At 37.0% G+C, this 18011-nt stretch overlaps 2 protein-coding genes across 2 annotated transcripts; one reads left to right on the top strand and one right to left on the bottom strand.

Annotated features, from left to right (window-relative positions):
- The first annotated feature begins 50 nt into the window (after window positions 1–50).
- On the top strand, window positions 51–8151 carry LOC114481660 (uncharacterized). The gene is made up of 10 exons (XM_028476641.1): window positions 51–668; window positions 3235–3367; window positions 3474–5005; window positions 5893–6043; window positions 6237–6299; window positions 6391–6492; window positions 7365–7548; window positions 7634–7755; window positions 7840–7924; window positions 8028–8151. The coding sequence occupies exons 1-10, from the start codon at window positions 601–603 to the stop codon at window positions 8099–8101; spliced, it is 2514 nt and encodes an 837-aa protein (XP_028332442.1). The 5' UTR covers window positions 51–600; the 3' UTR covers window positions 8102–8151.
- Window positions 8152–8619: 468 nt separating this feature from the next.
- On the bottom strand, window positions 8620–12792 carry LOC114481184 (ras-related C3 botulinum toxin substrate 1). Its single transcript, XM_028475728.1, has 6 exons — window positions 12493–12792; window positions 11190–11261; window positions 10975–11092; window positions 10140–10202; window positions 9870–10029; window positions 8620–9763 (listed from the first exon to the last, which is right to left on the bottom strand). Exons 1-6 carry the CDS (start codon window positions 12525–12527, stop codon window positions 9633–9635), a joined length of 579 nt encoding a protein of 192 aa, XP_028331529.1. The 5' UTR covers window positions 12528–12792; the 3' UTR covers window positions 8620–9632.
- Between the last annotated feature and the right edge of the window lie 5219 nt (window positions 12793–18011).

The raw sequence follows: 18011 nt of genomic DNA, 5'->3' as shown, positions 1-18011 counted from the left end.
AGTAGAACAGAGGTGAAGAGCATTATTAAACAGCGACTGAAGGAAAGGTGGCAAAAGAAGTGGGCGGAAGGAAGGAAAGAACGATGGTTTTATAGAATTTAAAGGAAGGTCGGTGAAATGAGAAGTCTAGGAACCAATGGGAGAAATGAAAGAATAGCATATTGACTATGATTTGGACGCACGGTAAACAAACAGTACATTGTTTAAAATAGGAAAACATAAATATAATTTTTTTAAAGAAATTAAAGTACAATTGAATGTAGTAGATTTCTTACAAAATATCTCAAAAAACGAAAGATACAGGATTTTATTTGATTTTCTTAGACAAACTAAGCTGATTGAGAGGATATAAGTTTTTTTTTGTTCATATTATTTACAGAAAGTCGAACACATTCAAAATTTTGATCCACACTCCACCAGTAGGTGGCGGAAATGCACCACTTCATTGTTTGCCAACCGCCATAAAACACTAAAGAAGAAGAAGAAGCCGCGGATCTTGCGTAGCTCACTTTGTGAATAGCAGTTACTTCGTGAAGGAAAGCCGAGAAGCCATTTAACTTTTCCGTTCAGTTTTTTTTTCGTCTTTTTAGAGCCGTCAGAATGAGTTGTTCTGCAGTAAACTGTTCTAACCGACCTGTGGAATCTAAGGGATCTTTGCAGTTTTTCCGGTAAGTAAAAAGGTGTGATTTATGTGTTATTGGGTGGTTAAAGTCGTTATCTAGCTAGCTAATACATAATGTTAGCCGAAATGTTGTCTAGTTAGGTTACTTATTCAGCATGATTTATATATATTATTTTATTTTTAACATGAGCGAACCTAACCTAGTAAATGACATGCTATGTTTTGTTATTTTGATTGAAATCGTATTGAAAACCAAATCGTAATAAAAAAATAAATAAATCCTCTTACAGATGCGGTTCATTGACTGTACAATTATGTAACAACAAAAAAAAACGTCTGGAAAAGTCTCAAAAAAGTATCTAGGGCAAAAATAAAACCAAATAATTTAAATCTGACCTGCATCATTGCTAATGTGTACATTTTGAAAGTGTCTATTTCTATGATACATTTTTGACTCTATGCATACGCAGCGCCCCTCATTGGCCAGTTTAGATCACGTGATAGGTCCACCATGACTTAAAAAGTTCAGTTGTATTTTAGCTCATACTTATTTTTAGCTACCCTGTTAACCCTTTTATTTTAGCCCTAACTCCTAACATAACTTTTAACCCTCTTCCTAAAATGTTTATTTTTGTCTGATATGCATTTTTAAAGGTGGAGTTTGCCTTGTTAAATATGTTAAAATGAAAAAATATATATATGGGATTTGAACCCACGTTAGCGGAAGGAAGAATCTTTGAGTGCGGCACTTTCTACATTTTTACAGTCCAAGTGATAAGTATGCTAAACCGAGAGTTACAGGTCACCATGTGGGCTGAAATTCATAGTACTGTGTAGACTAGGGTAAAATATTCCTCAAGCTATCCAGATAAAACTAAAGGTATGATCTTGTTTAATATAATTGCTTACTGCTTTAAAGGAGCAGTCCGCGACTCTCAGATCCCTCCCTCCCCGCTGCTCTCTTGCCCTGCCTCCAAACTTTTCAAAGTCCTTCCCTCAGATGAGCTAACAAGCTAACATTAGCCAGACCGCAACATCACAGTAATATAACATGCTCTGTTAAAAGCATATTACTGCAGAGTTTCTCTCTCTCAATGTGCACACACCTCAGCAGCAGCAACAACACGTGTCACTTACAGCAGCCACACGGAGGCTGCTGCGCGCACATGAACAACACATGCACTACAGAGTTCTAGTGTAACAATTACAAATCAAACATAATGTAAATCAAGCAGCAGTAATTACCTTTCAAGCAGAAAAGTCACCAATTCTGTCTTCTACTCCTCCAGACCATACGCTGTAAAAAAAAAAAAAAAAAAAAAAGACGGCGCTCTAGCGCCGGGAAAGGGGCGTGGACTGTGAGCAACAGCTGTCAGACAGCCCATCAAACACAATCCTGGCTCTGATTGGTTCTTTTTGATCGATCGCGGTGCATTCTGGCAATCTGCCAAAAGCTGCAGGAGCAGCAGGGGGTACTCGATGAGTCTGTTTTGTTCACACGAACTACTAGTTTGATGTAAAGCTGTCCATACATAGTGACAGCTTTAGCAATAATGACAAAAAGTCACCTTTCTAAGAGTTGCAGACTGCACCTTTAAGAGACTAACCAAAACGTGAACGCAAACATCTTCAAGCGGCGGCGGTGTAATGAAATATTAACCTATAATCATGCTGCGTAAATGTGCTAAATATTCTGCATGGGCTTCCACAATATGTCTATGGCTTACACACAGTACCAATTCAACAGTCCCAAGTTGATTAAATTGTAAATTATAAATCTCTATTTGTACGGTTGCCGTACAGACAACCCTCGTTGCTATTGGTACGTTTACCGAAGTACATGTGCGTAGCCAAAAAACTGTTGCATGGAGTGCTGCATGGGTTTCTTGTTAGAAAGTTGTTTGAAAAAAATGTGTTGTCTCCTTCTGGTGCTCTGCAGTTTGGGGATCCAACTTAGAGTTTCAAAAAGATCTGAGGCACTCAGAGAGACTGTAGTTAAAAAGCCTTATTCCATGAGGGCTATTTAATAAGATAGTGTTTTTTCCCCCAAAACACGTTAATATGTTTGAAATGTCATGCATTCATTTCTATTTTTTTTCCTTTCAATAATCGTTAACAAAGATTAGTTGTCTTTTTATAGCCAAACAAAACTGAACCTTCACAGCCTCTGCATTCAAAATCATTTAAACATTGACATTTATGTCGTCCTGTTTCCCTCTTTTCGCCAACATTATATTTTAAACTGATTTTCTTTTTCTCAGGTGGCCCCTCTCGCCCCCTCCACTGCTCCCCCCTCCCATAATGTGCACGTCTCCTCCCTCTCAAGCCCGTTGTTGCTACTCATAGACTGTAAAAAGAATTGATTACAACGTGCATCGCAACTGTTTTAGATCACAGGAAAAAAAAGAACTACAAAACGATTACCCGAGTACTCGCTTTAACAATGGGACGGTAATCAATTAGAGAACATTTTCATTTAAACCCCTTATGTAACCAAGCTATCTAAATTACTGTTCAAGAAATGTGGCTGACAAAATGACTCATACTTTGTATTGCACACCGTACATCCTTTGATAAATAATATGAAGCCTGATTATTATCTTTTTACACAGTTTTCCTTTGGGTGACGTTGTCAGACTGGAGCAGTGGGTGGTGAACATGAGACGGAAAGACTGGAGACCGACACCATCATCTCGTCTTTGCAGTGTTCATTTTGAAGAGCATGCCTTCACCATCAACTCAAAGGTTAGAGAATTCCTTACATAAACAAGTGACTTGTATTTTCATTGCTGTCAGCATCATGTTTGCGGATACATGAATGTGATTTTGGGAAATGCATATTTCTTACTAGGGAAATCGTCGCCTAAAGAACACAGCTGTCCCTACTCTGTTTCCAACTCATCATTTGAGGACTTCTGGTGCAAAACGCAAGCTTTTGGATCATTGTGACACCAAGGTCAATGCCTCATCATTTTCAAATAGCAGGTTTTCTGGTGACAATGAAGAGGATTCAAAAGTTGACCTATGCTACATCAGCTTGACTTCTGCTGCCATCTTGACTAACAATGCAAACGGAAAAGTCCCTCTTAGCGTTGACATCTGTAAGGCTGACGCTGCTGTAACAGTGGATAGAAATATAGAAGATCATAGTTATCAAGCAACAACATCAACACAAGCAAAACATGACATTCGAGAGGATCACTGCTACAACCAGAAGTCTCCGAGATCTCTGAAACCGAGAAATCAGGTCAGTGACGAGATCCTAGAAAAATACAGGAAGAAGCTGAGAGGACATTGCCAGAAGACCAGGCGTTTAAAGAAAAAAATATGCTCCTTAAAACAAGTCATCAATCAATTGAAAAAGAAGCTATTGATGTCAAGTCAATGTGCATCTTTGCTCGAGTCAGTCGATGGAGTACCAAAACACATTTTGCAGAAGATACAACAGGGGAAAAAGTCAGCTAAGTACTCTGAGGAGCTGAAGCAGTTTGCCACCACGCTGCACTTTTACTCTCCAAAGGCATACGAGTATGTGCGTGACAACTTCAATAAAGCTTTACCACACCGTCACACCATCCGCACTTGGTACAGCAGCGTCTCAGCTGATCCAGGATTCACTGTAGCATCTTTTACAGCACTAAAAGGTCACGTACAGGCAAACAGAGGGAAGGGAAAAGAAACAATCTGTGCTCTCGTGATGGATGAAATGTACATCCACAAGATCACGGACTTTTCAGGCGATCAGTTGCATGGCTGTGTCGACATAGGCACTGGTGAAATTGACAACACATTAGCCACCCAGGCCTTGGTCCTCATGGTTGTGGCTGTAAATGAGTCGTGGAAAATTCCCATTGCGTACTTTCTTAACACAGGTATGGATGGATCAGAGAAGGCAAACATTGTAAGGGAGAGCCTAAGCAGGCTTCATGAGGTCGGTATTAAAGTTGTTTCACTCACGTGTGACGCCCCATCAAGCAACTTGGCCATGATAAGGGAACTTGGGGCTGACCTAAATATCAACAACATGAAGCCCTACTTTTTTCATCCAGAGAATCCCACACAAAAAGTAAAAGTACACCTGGATGCATGCAACATGAAATTGCAAGATGGAAGCGCCCCTGCGCCCCGTATTTTTGCTTCAAGAACGTTGAGTGGGAACAGCTCCAGTGAACGTTCACTGGTCCAGACTGGATCCTCTGGACTCTCTGCTGCAGCAATGGCGGAACCTCCAGTCATCATCTGGAGAGAAGAGGTGGAGGAACTGCTGCTCTACAGGGACCTGGTTCCTCTGCTGGAGGAGGCTCTGGGAAAGTTCTCCACCAGAGACACTGAGGAGGTGATTCAGTCTGTGCGCACTGCTGTACCGCTGAGCAAACACAGCGGGTAGGTCGAAACCTGCGGTTTGATTAGTGTTTACCAACCTTTTCTGGTCCTCTTTTCCACCACACCCCCTTTGTTTTATTTTCTGTTGTTTACTGGTTAACCCTTACACTCCCCTACACAGCTAGAGCTACAGTGGCTTATACACAACAACCTGTGTAGTTTATTCTGATTTAGAAACTAGTAAAACTAAATTAGCCTAATAAACTTTTTCCTAGTGTGCATTTGTACATATTTTATATATGGGAATATATTCCCTTAAATATCTGGAAGTTTGATAACCTTATACCTATTTTTTTTTTTCAGTTGATGCCATTTAATGTCAAATTGTGTCTAAAATAGGATATGAAATTACTTATGTTAGGGAATAAATTTACTATCTCCTGCAATATGGAGGTAGATTTGTGTCTTTATTATTCAATCAATAAAAACAAAAAAGTTAACTTTAATCAAAAATAAATATTTTCAATCAAAGAAAAAGTGTTAAATTGCAAAAGACTAGATGAGACCCAAATAATTGCATTTGAACACTTTTTCTTTGAAAAATTTTGTTTTTCATTGATGTAAACTTTTTTTAAATTGAATAATAAAGACACAAATCTACCTCTACTGCAACATGTTCAAATACCCCTCATGGTACACGTACCCCTGTTTATGAACCACTGGTCTAATCTAACCTCAGGTGGACTGGACCGTGCAGGGAAAAGCCTGCATAATACGACCTAAGTATAATCTTTCTGCTTTAATATACATGTGTATTTAAAGTTAGTTAGTTTTTATTTTTAATAACATGTTTTAAGAGAATCCAGTGAACCAAAGTTTATTCCTGTAGCATTAATTTACAGTCCAGAGGTTCCCCTTCCCTCACAGATGCACCGTCACTCTCACAGGTTCATGTTACTGATGCCAACATACATGGAGAAGGATGCAGTCCTGTGCACAAAGTTTGTCTGCATGTACAAGAGGGAGGAAGGATCCACTCTACCTGCAGTTAATGCCACAGTGGTGCTGCTGGACCCGGAGCGTGGGAATGTTAAAGCAGTGAGTAGGAAACCATTCATCCGTCATCTTTCACACAAGTCGTTAGAGCATGAATATGATATCAGTGATATCAACCATAGTTAAACTCTGCTAGTGATTGAGTACATATACTCCAGATGTGAGCACTAGTAGAGGCTCACATACGTATTCAAAGCCTTAGACGTTCTGGCTCCTGTTTGTTTCTAACCTGCAGGTCATGGACGGGGAGGTCATCACAGCCATGAGGACAGCTGCAGTCTCTGCTATCTCATCAAAGGCATTCCTGCTTTAAATCTGCTCACGTCCACTTGTAATGTTCATGTGTGTGTGCTGCTGTTTCTACATTTCCTCCTGGTTGTGTCCCACAGCTGCTGATGGATCCTGGTGCAGAGGTTCTGACTATCCTGGGCACTGGAACACAGGCCCTGAGTCACTACAATGTGTTCACTGAGATGTTTTCATTTAAGGAGGTATGGTTCAAAAAATGATTCAATGCAAACTACGAACAGTGCTAATAAACAGGGATATATTTAGATTTCAGTGCCAGCATACATGCATGTGGATGAAAGAAAAGACAGAGATTTCTAAATTAAAAAATCAGCATCACTTATTCTGTCACATTAGCCTTATATCTCCTCATTGTTGCTTCTAAATGTAAATCAGCAATTCTGACAAGTTTCAGGCTAGATCATAATAAAAGCTTTTACTGTGCTACACATTATAGTGAGTATTTGCAGATGTATTTTGTGTATAGGTTATGTTGAGGTTGAGGTTGTGACGTAATGGCTAGTGTATTTTAACACGTTTGCTAGTTCTGTTCACCATGTACACATTATGTAATGTCTCAAAGCAATTTGTGCAAAATTCTTCAAAAATAATAGTAATGTGCCTTTCAGACGTGTTCCTATAAGAGCAGCAAAGTTGTTTTTTTTGTCATTTTTGGTTCAATCTTTTTCCGTCTCTGATACTAAAAGTAATTTCTACCTGTTGGTGGCTATTTTTAACATAGAATTATTGCATTTTAGTTAAACACATTCATTCTTCCTACCCTTACTGATGGATGGATACTTAATTTATTCCCTGAAGGGGAAATTCAAGTGCTCAGTAGCATACAGCATGTCATAGATTCCACGCACCTAAATAAATAAAAGGCTCAAAAGCTACTAACAATAGTAATAAAAGTGCACAGTGATGGTACTAACAGCATCCAGCATGTATTTATTGTAATAACACGTTTTTTCATTTTAAATTATTATTTTCTTTTCCTTTCTGCTGTGATGAACATTACACATTTCTGTGGTTGTTAAAGGATATTTTCCTCTAATTTTGGGTTAATTTGCAGGTGCGAGTGTGGAGCCGTTCCATAGAGAGGGCTGAAAGCTTTGTGCGCTCACTGAAAGGCCCTGTGACAGTCAGCAGCTCAGTGGAGGAGGTGGTGAGGGGGGCCGACGTCATAGTGACTGTAACCAGGTGCACTGAACCCATCCTTATGGGTCGGTGGGTCAAACCTGGGGCGCATGTGGCAGGTGAGATCTCCACAGATCCCAGGTGATGGTTTTCTGTGTCAGTGGGTAAAATGGATGATTTACGGTAGTTTGTGCGTTGGCGCAGCGGTGGGCGCTTGCAGGCCAGACAGACGTGAGCTGGACGATACGCTGATGAAGGAGGCTGTGGTGTATGTGGACAGCAGAGAAGGAGCCATGGCTGAGTCTGGTGATGTCATCCTTTCTGGGGTCAGTGTTTGCTTTCTGTCACATAAAAATACCATCATTGTTTGATAATGGCACCCATTAAAACCATCAAATGTTTGTATTCAGGCAGAGATATTTGCAGAGCTGGGAGACGTTATAAACAGGGTAAAACCTGCTCTCAGAAACAAGACGACTGTGTTCAAATCCCTTGGCAAGTTTCAATAAATTCTGCAGCTCAACTATTAAAGTGACCTTTTCAGTAAATGCATATATTTGGTTAAATGATGAGCTCTTTGTCCTCTATTGTCTAACAGGAATGGGAATTGAAGATGCTGTGCCTGCAAAGCTGATTTTTGACAAATGGAAAGCAAAAAGCAGCTCATTGTGAATTGATGTCAAGTACGAACAAGTTTGAAGCAATAAAATGTTTTGTTACAATTTCTGCTTATTGTAGTTTTCAACCTGAACAAAGTTTATATCAATGTGGTAGGATATAGGGGTGTGAAAAATCGATTTCACGATATATCGCAATTTTTTTCAAATGCTGATTTAAATCCTTTTGTTTTGGGGCTTTATTTTCCTCATACTTTTCAGGTCAGTGTGTTCATTGATATAGAGCACATATGCAATATGTGTGCACAGGTTATTTATTTTTATATGATCTGTTCTGATCAGTGTTCAAACTGACAATAGGATACATTTTTACTTATTTTTGCGCATTGTCAGTAACTCAAAGTACTTGCATTTTCTTTTTTTCAGTGAAAATGTGCAAAAACACTAAATAGGATGATTTGAAGCAAATAGTTTTGACTCATTTCGTCCTCCGAATGATCAATACCTTCTGAACATATACAGCAACTTGATCTTTCATTTATACGTTTAATACAGCATAATGAAGACAATGTATTTGAAATGCATTTATTTGCTTATAAAATCTGCATGGTACTACATGAATATTTAGTAAAAGTTAAATACAGGTGTACGTCTTTGTGCTAATGGAACAATGGTAAAAGTCAAAATTAGATGAACCCTCCAGAAACAACCAAACATTTTGATCACTGCTCATTTAAAAAATTGACTGTGTTGAACTGAGCTCAGACCAGATTCATTCTTCTATTGGCTCATTTACTTCAGAAAACACAGTAATGGGGAGGAAAATCTTTCCGGGTTTGACAGTGAACAATTCTCTAAAAGCAAAAAAAACAAAAGTAGAAATGAAAGGAACAACACTGTCTGCATTGCACCTTCACATGCTCATCAGTCAGTGTGCAAATACTGCAATAAACCAACAGATCATTTCAACTTTAAAGGAAAAACACAGAATGAAACATTCATCACTGTAATTTCAAGGTTAAACTGTTACTTTGCGATTGCTTGACGATATATTTGAGGTCAAAACAACATTTTTAGTGTTAGCATGGGACTAGCCTGTGACGACCACCGACTGAGTTTTTGGCAGCGCTTCAGTCGATTCGGATGTAAACAAATGCTCCGTCATTACTGCTGACGACAATAAAACAAGGGGAAAAGAAAACACTGTAAAATTTCTTCAAGGCAGCAGGAATCTGTGTTTTAAGAAGAGGCTTCTTAACACCTTAGTCTATGCTAACTTCATGAATAATTAATAGTGTCATAGGAAAGTTACTGTTCTTACTAAAAATCCGATTTCCCTTCCTAACAACTTTCCATCAAAAGTCCCACTTTCACACTTAGACTAAATAATCGATGAAAGCCGATTTAAAAAAAACTAAGAAATGCTTCGGCACTGTGTGAATCTGAGGTGCTTCAGATGGAGATCTACTTTAACTTCTCTGTAGGAAAGGATGCAGGATTACAAATATTTGGTAAGGGAACTCGTCTTCACTTGGAGTAAGTAGTTGGCTCTGCTTCCACCCGTTACTTCCTGTTCTCTGTACACTTTACAGCACGCTGCACTTCCTCTTCCTCTTTTTGACAGGTGGGGGGCACAGGACCGCCCGGATCGCTTCGTCAAACACCGTCTTGAGGCCGCGCTGCGTTAATGCGGAACATTCCAGATATTTCACTGAACCTGTAAACCACACAGGACGAGAGAGTTACAATGACAATCCAAACAGCTTCCAACTCAAAATAATCACAATAATTGCATTTGATCAAGAAGCCAGTGGATCACTGACTGATTTCTTTGGCCATGGCCAGGCCTTGAGGGTAGATGATGGGAGAGAGTTTCTTCTCTTTCAGCTTTTCGATCGTGTCCTTGTCGTCTCTGAGGTCCAGCTTGGTGCCGACCAGGATGATGGGAGTGTTGGGACAATGGTGTCTCACCTCAGGGTACCACTGCAGAAGGAGCAACACGGCACAACTTTCACTACTTTGGTTTAGAATACCAGTCGTTCTTCCACAATTAATGTTAATGTCATTAATAATTAGGGTGCAGCTGCTCTCACCTTGGCACGGACATTTTCAAACGAAGCTGGACTGACCAGTGAGAAACAAATGAGGAACACGTCCTGAGGAGAAAAACAAATAAATTACATTAAACACAAAAATATGTGATTTTTATCGAGTTAATAGAGATGTCCCGATACAACTTTTTCACTTCCGGTACGATACCGATATTGCAGCCTTGAGTATTGGTCGATACCGATATTGACCCAGTGCGATATCAGCATGAATCATACATATTTTTATTACTTATTTTGTAGTGTGGAATGTTAGAAAAGCCTTGATCAAGTGATGTTACTCAAACAATAGAAAAACTGACCCATTATTATTAACCAATAAGTTACATTAATTTTAACCTTCAACATAATATCTACAGTATTCTATAATTGAATTAATATAATATATATTGCCAATTTGGGATGCAGTCAGACAAAATCCGATATTCATTTTCTGGCTGACATCGGACCAATATCAATATCGGATCGGGACACCCCTACTAGTTAACAATATATACATCATGGAAACAATCACAGTGCTGAATGCACAGAGACCTCCATCCTTAACACAGAAACCCGTTTGTCACAAACACAAAAGGGTCAAACAAGAGCTGTTGTTCACTTCCTTCAGGCTGCAGACAGTGTTTAGGTACTGTGGATACAAGGCTCTACTCTGCTGCGAGCACACACTCCATGTTCACTATTACAAGGCGATGAATGACTGAGTCAGTGCTGGTAAAGAACTGGTTCATGCTGCTATTGTGGGGTGGGGGTGGGGGGGAGGAAACAGAGATGAGCAGTTGTTGGGACTAGTAGTGTGTGAACAAACATGCAGACGTACTGTCTGTGGGTAGGACAGTGGCCTGAGGCGGTCGTAGTCCTCTTGTCCTGCTGTGTCCCACAGACCCAGGTTCACTGGTTTACCATCAACCATTACATTGGCTGAATAGTTGTCGAAGCTGCAGGGAAGGAGGGAATGAACAAAACTAAATTAGTTCTACTACAATTGGAAATCAGGATATAGCAGAAGTGATGATTGTCCTATGTGTCACTTACACTGTGGGGATGTACTCTCCAGGGAAGGCGTTGGTAGTGTAGCTGATGAGAAGACATGTTTTACCCACCGCACTGTAACGCACAAGCACAGAAATCAGTGAAGGCAGTGCTGGTCACACAGTCTTAGCACTGAATATGAATCATAAACAGGTACCAAATAGAAAGTTTCATCTTGTGTAATCCATCAACTAGAGCTGGGCGATACAGACCAACATTTTTATCCAGATATATTTAAGTTAAAGTCTTACCCAGAAAGACAATTCTGGGTTAAATTTGCTGATGCAAAATGTCACGCAGGCACATTTAATAACAAACTGCTGCACAATATGTGCCACTTTTGGCTTTTCCTCCTGTAAGGGACAGCATGTGTGAGTGAGTTCTGTAGTGTGGCTTGTTTAGGGGAAGGTCTGCATTATTACGCAGTCAGAAATCGATATATCGCCCAGGCCTACCATCAAAAGCCCAGAGGACAAAACCTATCTACCCCAGTTGTGTCTGCTCCAGTGATTATTATTAGCAAATGATTCGTGTGGCCCTCAGATTAGTTTCATAACAGTCCGCGGCCAAGCAGCTGCATCTACATCACCAACTGCAACGTAAAGCCATGGTTCTACCCTTCACTCAAATTAGCAAGTGACCATCCTAAACATTGTGGGAAATTATTTACAGGTATCGCTAATGTTTACATTTGGGTTTGATTTCAGGTACTTAAGGCTACAATTGACGTGTCTATTTATTATAAAGCACTGACTCCAAATCAAGGCAGTCAGAGAAATATGAAAAGAAAAAAAAAACTGTCCTAAAATAAAACACTTATTACGTTTTCTGACCTGTCCTGCTTAATAAAAAATCATAAAAAATCAGACCAATCTTTACTATTTCAAATAACAGCCCATTTAATGGATTACGTGTCAATAATTAGGATCATGATGGGAGCAAATCTTGAGGATCCGAGCACGTTGTTGGCACCGGAAGTGACGGTTCTTACCTGAGAACAGGTGCAACAGGTTTATTTAGGTGAATTTAAGAGATTAACAATGTTAAACAGCAGCTGTCAGTGTGCGTCGTGTATAATCAAAGCGGCGCAGTGAGAGCTAAGCTACAGTTTAATGTGTTTGAGCCAGCTGGACTGCAGGGCAGCCCAACAACAACTGTCGCTCCCGTTAGCATAGGCTCGTTAGCAACGCATGCTAAGTGGGTCAACAACACTAAACACACATAAACGTGTTACCCAGTGGCCTCCACGTATATAACTGGTTTGCGAAGCGGATCAAAGTGAGAATTAAAATGCTGATAAACTTACCCGTCCCCCACCACCACACACTTAATGGCCTGCATCGAACAGCTGTCCTAATAAGACCCGACCGGCTTCGACGGTGTTAGCTTAGCGAGCTAATTGAGTTAAAATAAAGCAGCCGTCGTTTGAAGGGTCGATGTAAAGGAAAAACAGCAGCTTCAGAAAGATCCTAAAATGTCGACTTGTGCCCCTGCCTCTCGGCTACACCCAGGTGAAAGTCCAAAGTTGTAAATCAGAAAGGCAACACCCAGGTTGGAGGAAAAACGCCCACAAAGGGGTGTGTGGGATGGGGCGATGACTGCGCCTCACTTCCTGCCATTGCGCGGTCAAACCACGCCCCCTACTGGTCACAGTCAGAACACACAGCCTTTCATTCATTCATTCATTCATTCATTCATTCATTCATTCATTCATTCATTCTATGTATTTCATTCAAATACCTCATTTAAAGAGGTCATGTTTATACCGACGTTATTTTTTTATAAATTTGTGAAAAGTTTAACTTAAAAACTAATGGACCGATTTTGATGAAATTTTGAAGAAATAAAATAAATGGAATTATAAACAATTCATTAGACTCTGGGGATTTTGGGATATTGATCTGGATCAATATCTTGAATCTGGGGCAGTTTAAAAAATAAATAAATCAAAAATCAGTCTCCCTTGATCATTTGTGACATTTCAATAATATTTATTATTATTATTATTATTATTATTATTATTATTATTATTATTATTATTATTATTATTATTATCATGGCTATATCTTTGTAACATTTAGGTGATAAAATGCAATATGCAGGGCTGCTATGACATTGATGTCTGCGTTCTCTGAATGCTTTCTATGTCAGTGTTTCATAAAATGTTATTCATTCTTTAAGAATATGTCATTATTTCTATATCCGTACTGCTTTGAAAAGTGTCTTTAAATCTGTGAAAAGTCCTCTATTAATGCAATTTATTATTAATCAATTATTTATTTATTTATTTATTTATTTATTTATTTATTCATCCATTCATTCATTCAGCATTCATTTTTTCACCAAATACATTATTTTCCTCCCAAATATGCTTTGTGAAATCTGTGAGAGAGCTGAAATAATCTTTTCAAACCTGCTGTCTGGTGACAATATTGCGCTTCTCTTCCACAAAAAAGTAAATTTACATTTTTTATTTATTTTTTTTTTGTGTGTGGCTGAAGTTGGCTAAAGCGATCCCAAAAGCTGTTCAGGGAGGACAAGAAAATTATTAATGAGCACAAATGATTTTAAATCGGAATACAACCAATTTGCACTTTCAAAAAGTAAACAATAGGGGGCAGGATGTCACAGCTTACAATGAAACTACAAAATAAGATAATTCAAAAATATATGTACTTTCTGCAGCCACCTTCACAGCCAAGCTAAGCCACAAATACATTAATCTATTTATTCCCACTTCACTTTTTTATCCTCTATTTAAAGCTGCAGCTCTGGATTAGTCTAATCACTGACTCCATATCTACTGTATATGTGTGTGTGCACAGAATTAACTCATACAGAATATTCATATGTTGGGGGATGTCTCATCAAACAACACATTAATAGGCTAAATATTATCATCATTGATGGGGGGAAAATGCAGAGGAAAGAGATTAATGAGGGATCATTCTATAAGTCGCCAGCAGGAAGGATGTAAAGCACACAGTGACAGATTATTCTGTCAGACAGACTCTGAAACACCTAAATATCTGCAATTTTAAAAACATAACAAGTTGAATATATTCAATTGTATGGTTAACTTTTAATAGAGTTTTTCATATCAATTGGGGGAAATAAATAAGGGAGAACATGCAAACAGCCCACCCCCATTCATCAATGAATCATAAAAATAAAATAAAATGTGTGCACAATAATTAAAAATTATAAAGGCACACCAGACTAGATAAATACAATTCCCCATTTTGTGAATTCTTTTAAGTCTATCTGTATAATAAAAATTGTATTAATTTTTACAGTGACTGTGTTTGAGATGATTGAAAAAGTGTTTCTTCAATCAATAGCTTTGTCATCCCCAGCCTGTATGACTGAATTCAAAGTTTGCCTTAATGTGCTAAAGGAAAAACAGTTGTCAGGTTGTGGTTTTGTGGAACTTTACAAGTCTGAGTTGGGAATTTTCCTCCAAAGGTCTGAATCCATGCCTTAATTACACTTTAATAGGCAGATGGTTGAAAAGAATTAGTATAAAATGCTCTCTACATTTTTTTGCATAGACCTATTTATTGCCTTTATTCTAATTTGGGGGAAATCCCCTTTGTCCCTCTTTGGATTAGTTTGTTGTAACTATAGTTAACCTGTGATATATTTGAATGGCAGCATCACATCGACGGAGGAAATAATTGAGATCTGGTAAAATGAGAAATATTTTTTGAAAAGTGGTTTCGTTTGTTGGTATGTTAAAACTCTGTGTAGAAGCACAGGTTTGGATGCTGGTAAAGTCAATGATATATTTATGCCATACTATAGTCTTACCTAAAAAAAAAAAAAAAAAAAAAAAAAAAAAAAAAAAAAAATTGGACAAATGTATGCCTTGCTATAGTCTTACCTAAGAAAAAAATAGTAATTTTTTGGCCTGACTATTGACTTGCCTCAAAACAAAACAAAAAACAAACACACTGGACAAATGTATTCCTTACTATAGTTTTACCTAAAAAAAAAAAAAAAAAAATAAACAAGACAAATTGATGCCATACTATAGTCTAACCTCAAAAAAAAAAAAAAAAATAAATAAATATAAAAATAAAAAATTGGACAAATGTATGCCTTGCTATAGTCTTACCTCAAATAAAATCATTTTTTGACATTTTTTGGCCTGACTATAGTCTTACCTCAAAAAAAGGAAAATGGACAAATGTATGCCTTACCGCCAACCCCCCCCCCCCCCCCCACGAATTTATGCTATACTCTAGTCTTACCTCAAAAAAAAAAAAAAAAAAAAAAAAAATGTATGCCATACTATAGTCTTAACTAAAAAAAAAAAATACATTTTTTTTTTTTAAAAATTGGACAAATGTATACCTTACTATAGAAATTTATGCCATTCTTTAGTCTTACCTAAAAAAAAAAGAAAAACAAACAAAAACAGTTTGATGCCTTACTATAGTTTAGCAATTAAAAAAAGAAAAAAGGGACAGTTTTATGCCTTACAATAAAAAAAAATTCAAAAAACTGAATTAATGCCATGCTTTAGTCTTACCTCAAAAAAAAAAAAAAATTCTCAACAGCTTTATGCCTTACTATAGTCTTACCTAAAAAAAAAAAAAAATCATTTTTTGACATTTTTTGGCAATACTATAGTCTAAAAAAACAAGACAAATTTATGCCATACAATAGTCTTGCCTCAACAAAACAAAACAAATTGGACAAATGTATGCCTTACCTCAAATTAAAAAAAATAATTTGACAAATGTATGCCTTAAAAAAAAAGATATATATATATATATATATATAAATATTTTTTCCCCTTACTATAATCTTACCTAAAAGAAAATAAATGAATAAATATTTGAGCAAATGTATGCCATACTATAGTTTTACCTAAAAAAAAAAAAATTTCTCGACAATTATATGCCTTACTATAGTTTTACATCAAAAAAGAAAAAGAAAAAAAGAGACAGTTTTATGCCTTACCTCAAAAAAAAAAAAAAAAAAAAAAAAAATTTATGCCTTACTATAGTCTTACCTAAAAAAAACAAACAAAAAACAATTAAAGAAGCTAAATTAATGCCATGCTTTAGTCTTACCTCAAAAAAAAAAAAAAAATTCTCAACAGTTTTGTGCCTTACTATAGTCTTACCTAAAAAAAAAAAAACAAGACAAATTTATGCCATACTATAGTCTTGCCTCAACAAAACAAAACAAATTGGACAAATGTATGCCTTACCTCAAAAAATGTTTTAGGACATTTACAAACAAGTGATTCTTAACATTACACAGAGATGGACCAGAGGCCTTCTGATTATAAACTCCCTTCTTTGACCACTACATTACTGAAATACTAGAAAACAAATTAGACAAATGTATGCCATGCTATAGTCTTACCTCAAAAAAACAAAACAAAATCAATCAATCAATCAATCTTTATTTGTATAGCGCCAAATCATAACCAATGGTATCTCAAGGCACTTTACAGTAGAGCAGTCTTAAGGACGGAGTCTTCATTTTATGGATATACACATATGCATATATACGTATATACACATACATATGTATCCCACACCCAACATGAATTCATCAAAAAAAAGAACAAATTTATGCAGTACCTTTTGTCATTTTTTAAAATTTTTTTGCCTTACTATAGTTTTACCTCAAAAAAAATTTGCACAAAATAATGCCTTACCTCAAAAACAGTGTTCTGGACATTTTGAATCAACTGTGCTTTCATGTCATTTTCTGGACATGTAGTACTACAGTCTTACCCCGAAAAAAAAAATAAAAAATTGGACAGATGTATGCCATACATAGTCTTTCCTAAAAAACAAAAAAAGACAAATTTATGCCATGCTACAGTTTTACCTAAAAAAACAAGACAAATTTCTGTCATATAGTTTGACCTAAAAAAAAAAAATCATAATAATAATTTGACAAATGTATGCCTTACTATAGTCTTACCTCAAAAAAGAAAAATGTGCACAAACTAATGCCTTACCTCAAGAAAGTTTTTATGGACATTTTGAAACAACTGATTTTTAACATTACAGAGGGATGGACCAGGTTGGGTTTGAACAAGAGGCCTTTTGATTACAAGTTCAACTCTTTGACCACAACACTACTGGAATTGTGCTTTGGTTTTGGACATGCCGTACTATCGTCTTACCTCAGAAAAAATAAATGAATCAAAAAAATTGGACAAATGTATGCCAAACTATAGTCTTACTTCAAAAACCAAAACAAGACAAATTAATGCCATGCTTTAGTCTTACCTCAACAAAAAAATTTCTCGAAAATTTTATGCCTTTATTAAAAAAATTCAAAATTCAAAATTAGACAAATGTATGCCATGCTATAGTCTTACCTCAAAAAAAAAATTGCACAAACTAATGCCTTCCTCAAGAAAGTATTTGGGACTTTTTGCAACAACTGATTTTTAATATTACACAGGAACTAGGTTGGGTTTGAACATGAGACCTTCTGATTACAAGCTCAACTCTTTGACCACTACACTACTGAAATAATGTTGTTACTTTGTCTTCTGGACATGCCTTGCAATAGTCGTACCTCAAAAAAAAAGAGACAAATTTATGCTATGTCTTGAATAAAAAATTTTTTTTAAAAATTGGGCAAATGTATGCCTTACTATAGTTCTACTTCAAAAACCAAAAAAAGACAAATTTATGCAATAATATAGTGCTACCTCAAAAAATGCAATAAAATGCAGTGAAAATGCAATAAGGCATGAAAATTAGAAAAAAAGTGACAAACACCCAAAATCAGAGGTAAGGCTATAGTAAGGCATAAAAATGGAAAATCTTTGGAATTTTTTTTCTG

This window comes from Gouania willdenowi, chromosome 19, assembly GCF_900634775.1.
Source record: "Gouania willdenowi chromosome 19, fGouWil2.1, whole genome shotgun sequence".
NCBI lineage: Eukaryota > Metazoa > Chordata > Actinopteri > Blenniiformes > Gobiesocidae > Gouania > Gouania willdenowi.
This window is presented reverse-complemented; position numbering and strand designations above follow the sequence as displayed.

Excerpts from the sequence above, each read along its gene's own strand:
- LOC114481660 (XM_028476641.1), top strand. The coding sequence starts at position 601 with ATGAGTTGTTCTGCAGTAAACTGTTCTAACCGACCTGTGGAATCTAAG. Across the intron at positions 6,300-6,390 it reads TCTCTGCTATCTCATCAAAG|CTGCTGATGGATCCTGGTGC; the intron begins GCATTCCTGCTT and ends TGTGTCCCACAG. Across the intron at positions 7,549-7,633 it reads ACCTGGGGCGCATGTGGCAG|CGGTGGGCGCTTGCAGGCCA; the intron begins GTGAGATCTCCA and ends GCGTTGGCGCAG.
- LOC114481184 (XM_028475728.1), bottom strand. The coding sequence starts at position 12,527 with ATGCAGGCCATTAAGTGTGTGGTGGTGGGGGACGG. Across the intron at positions 10,203-10,974 it reads CACTGTCCTACCCACAGACA|GACGTGTTCCTCATTTGTTT; the intron begins GTACGTCTGCAT and ends TTTTCTCCTCAG. Across the intron at positions 10,030-10,139 it reads TTGAAAATGTCCGTGCCAAG|TGGTACCCTGAGGTGAGACA; the intron begins GTGAGAGCAGCT and ends CTCCTTCTGCAG.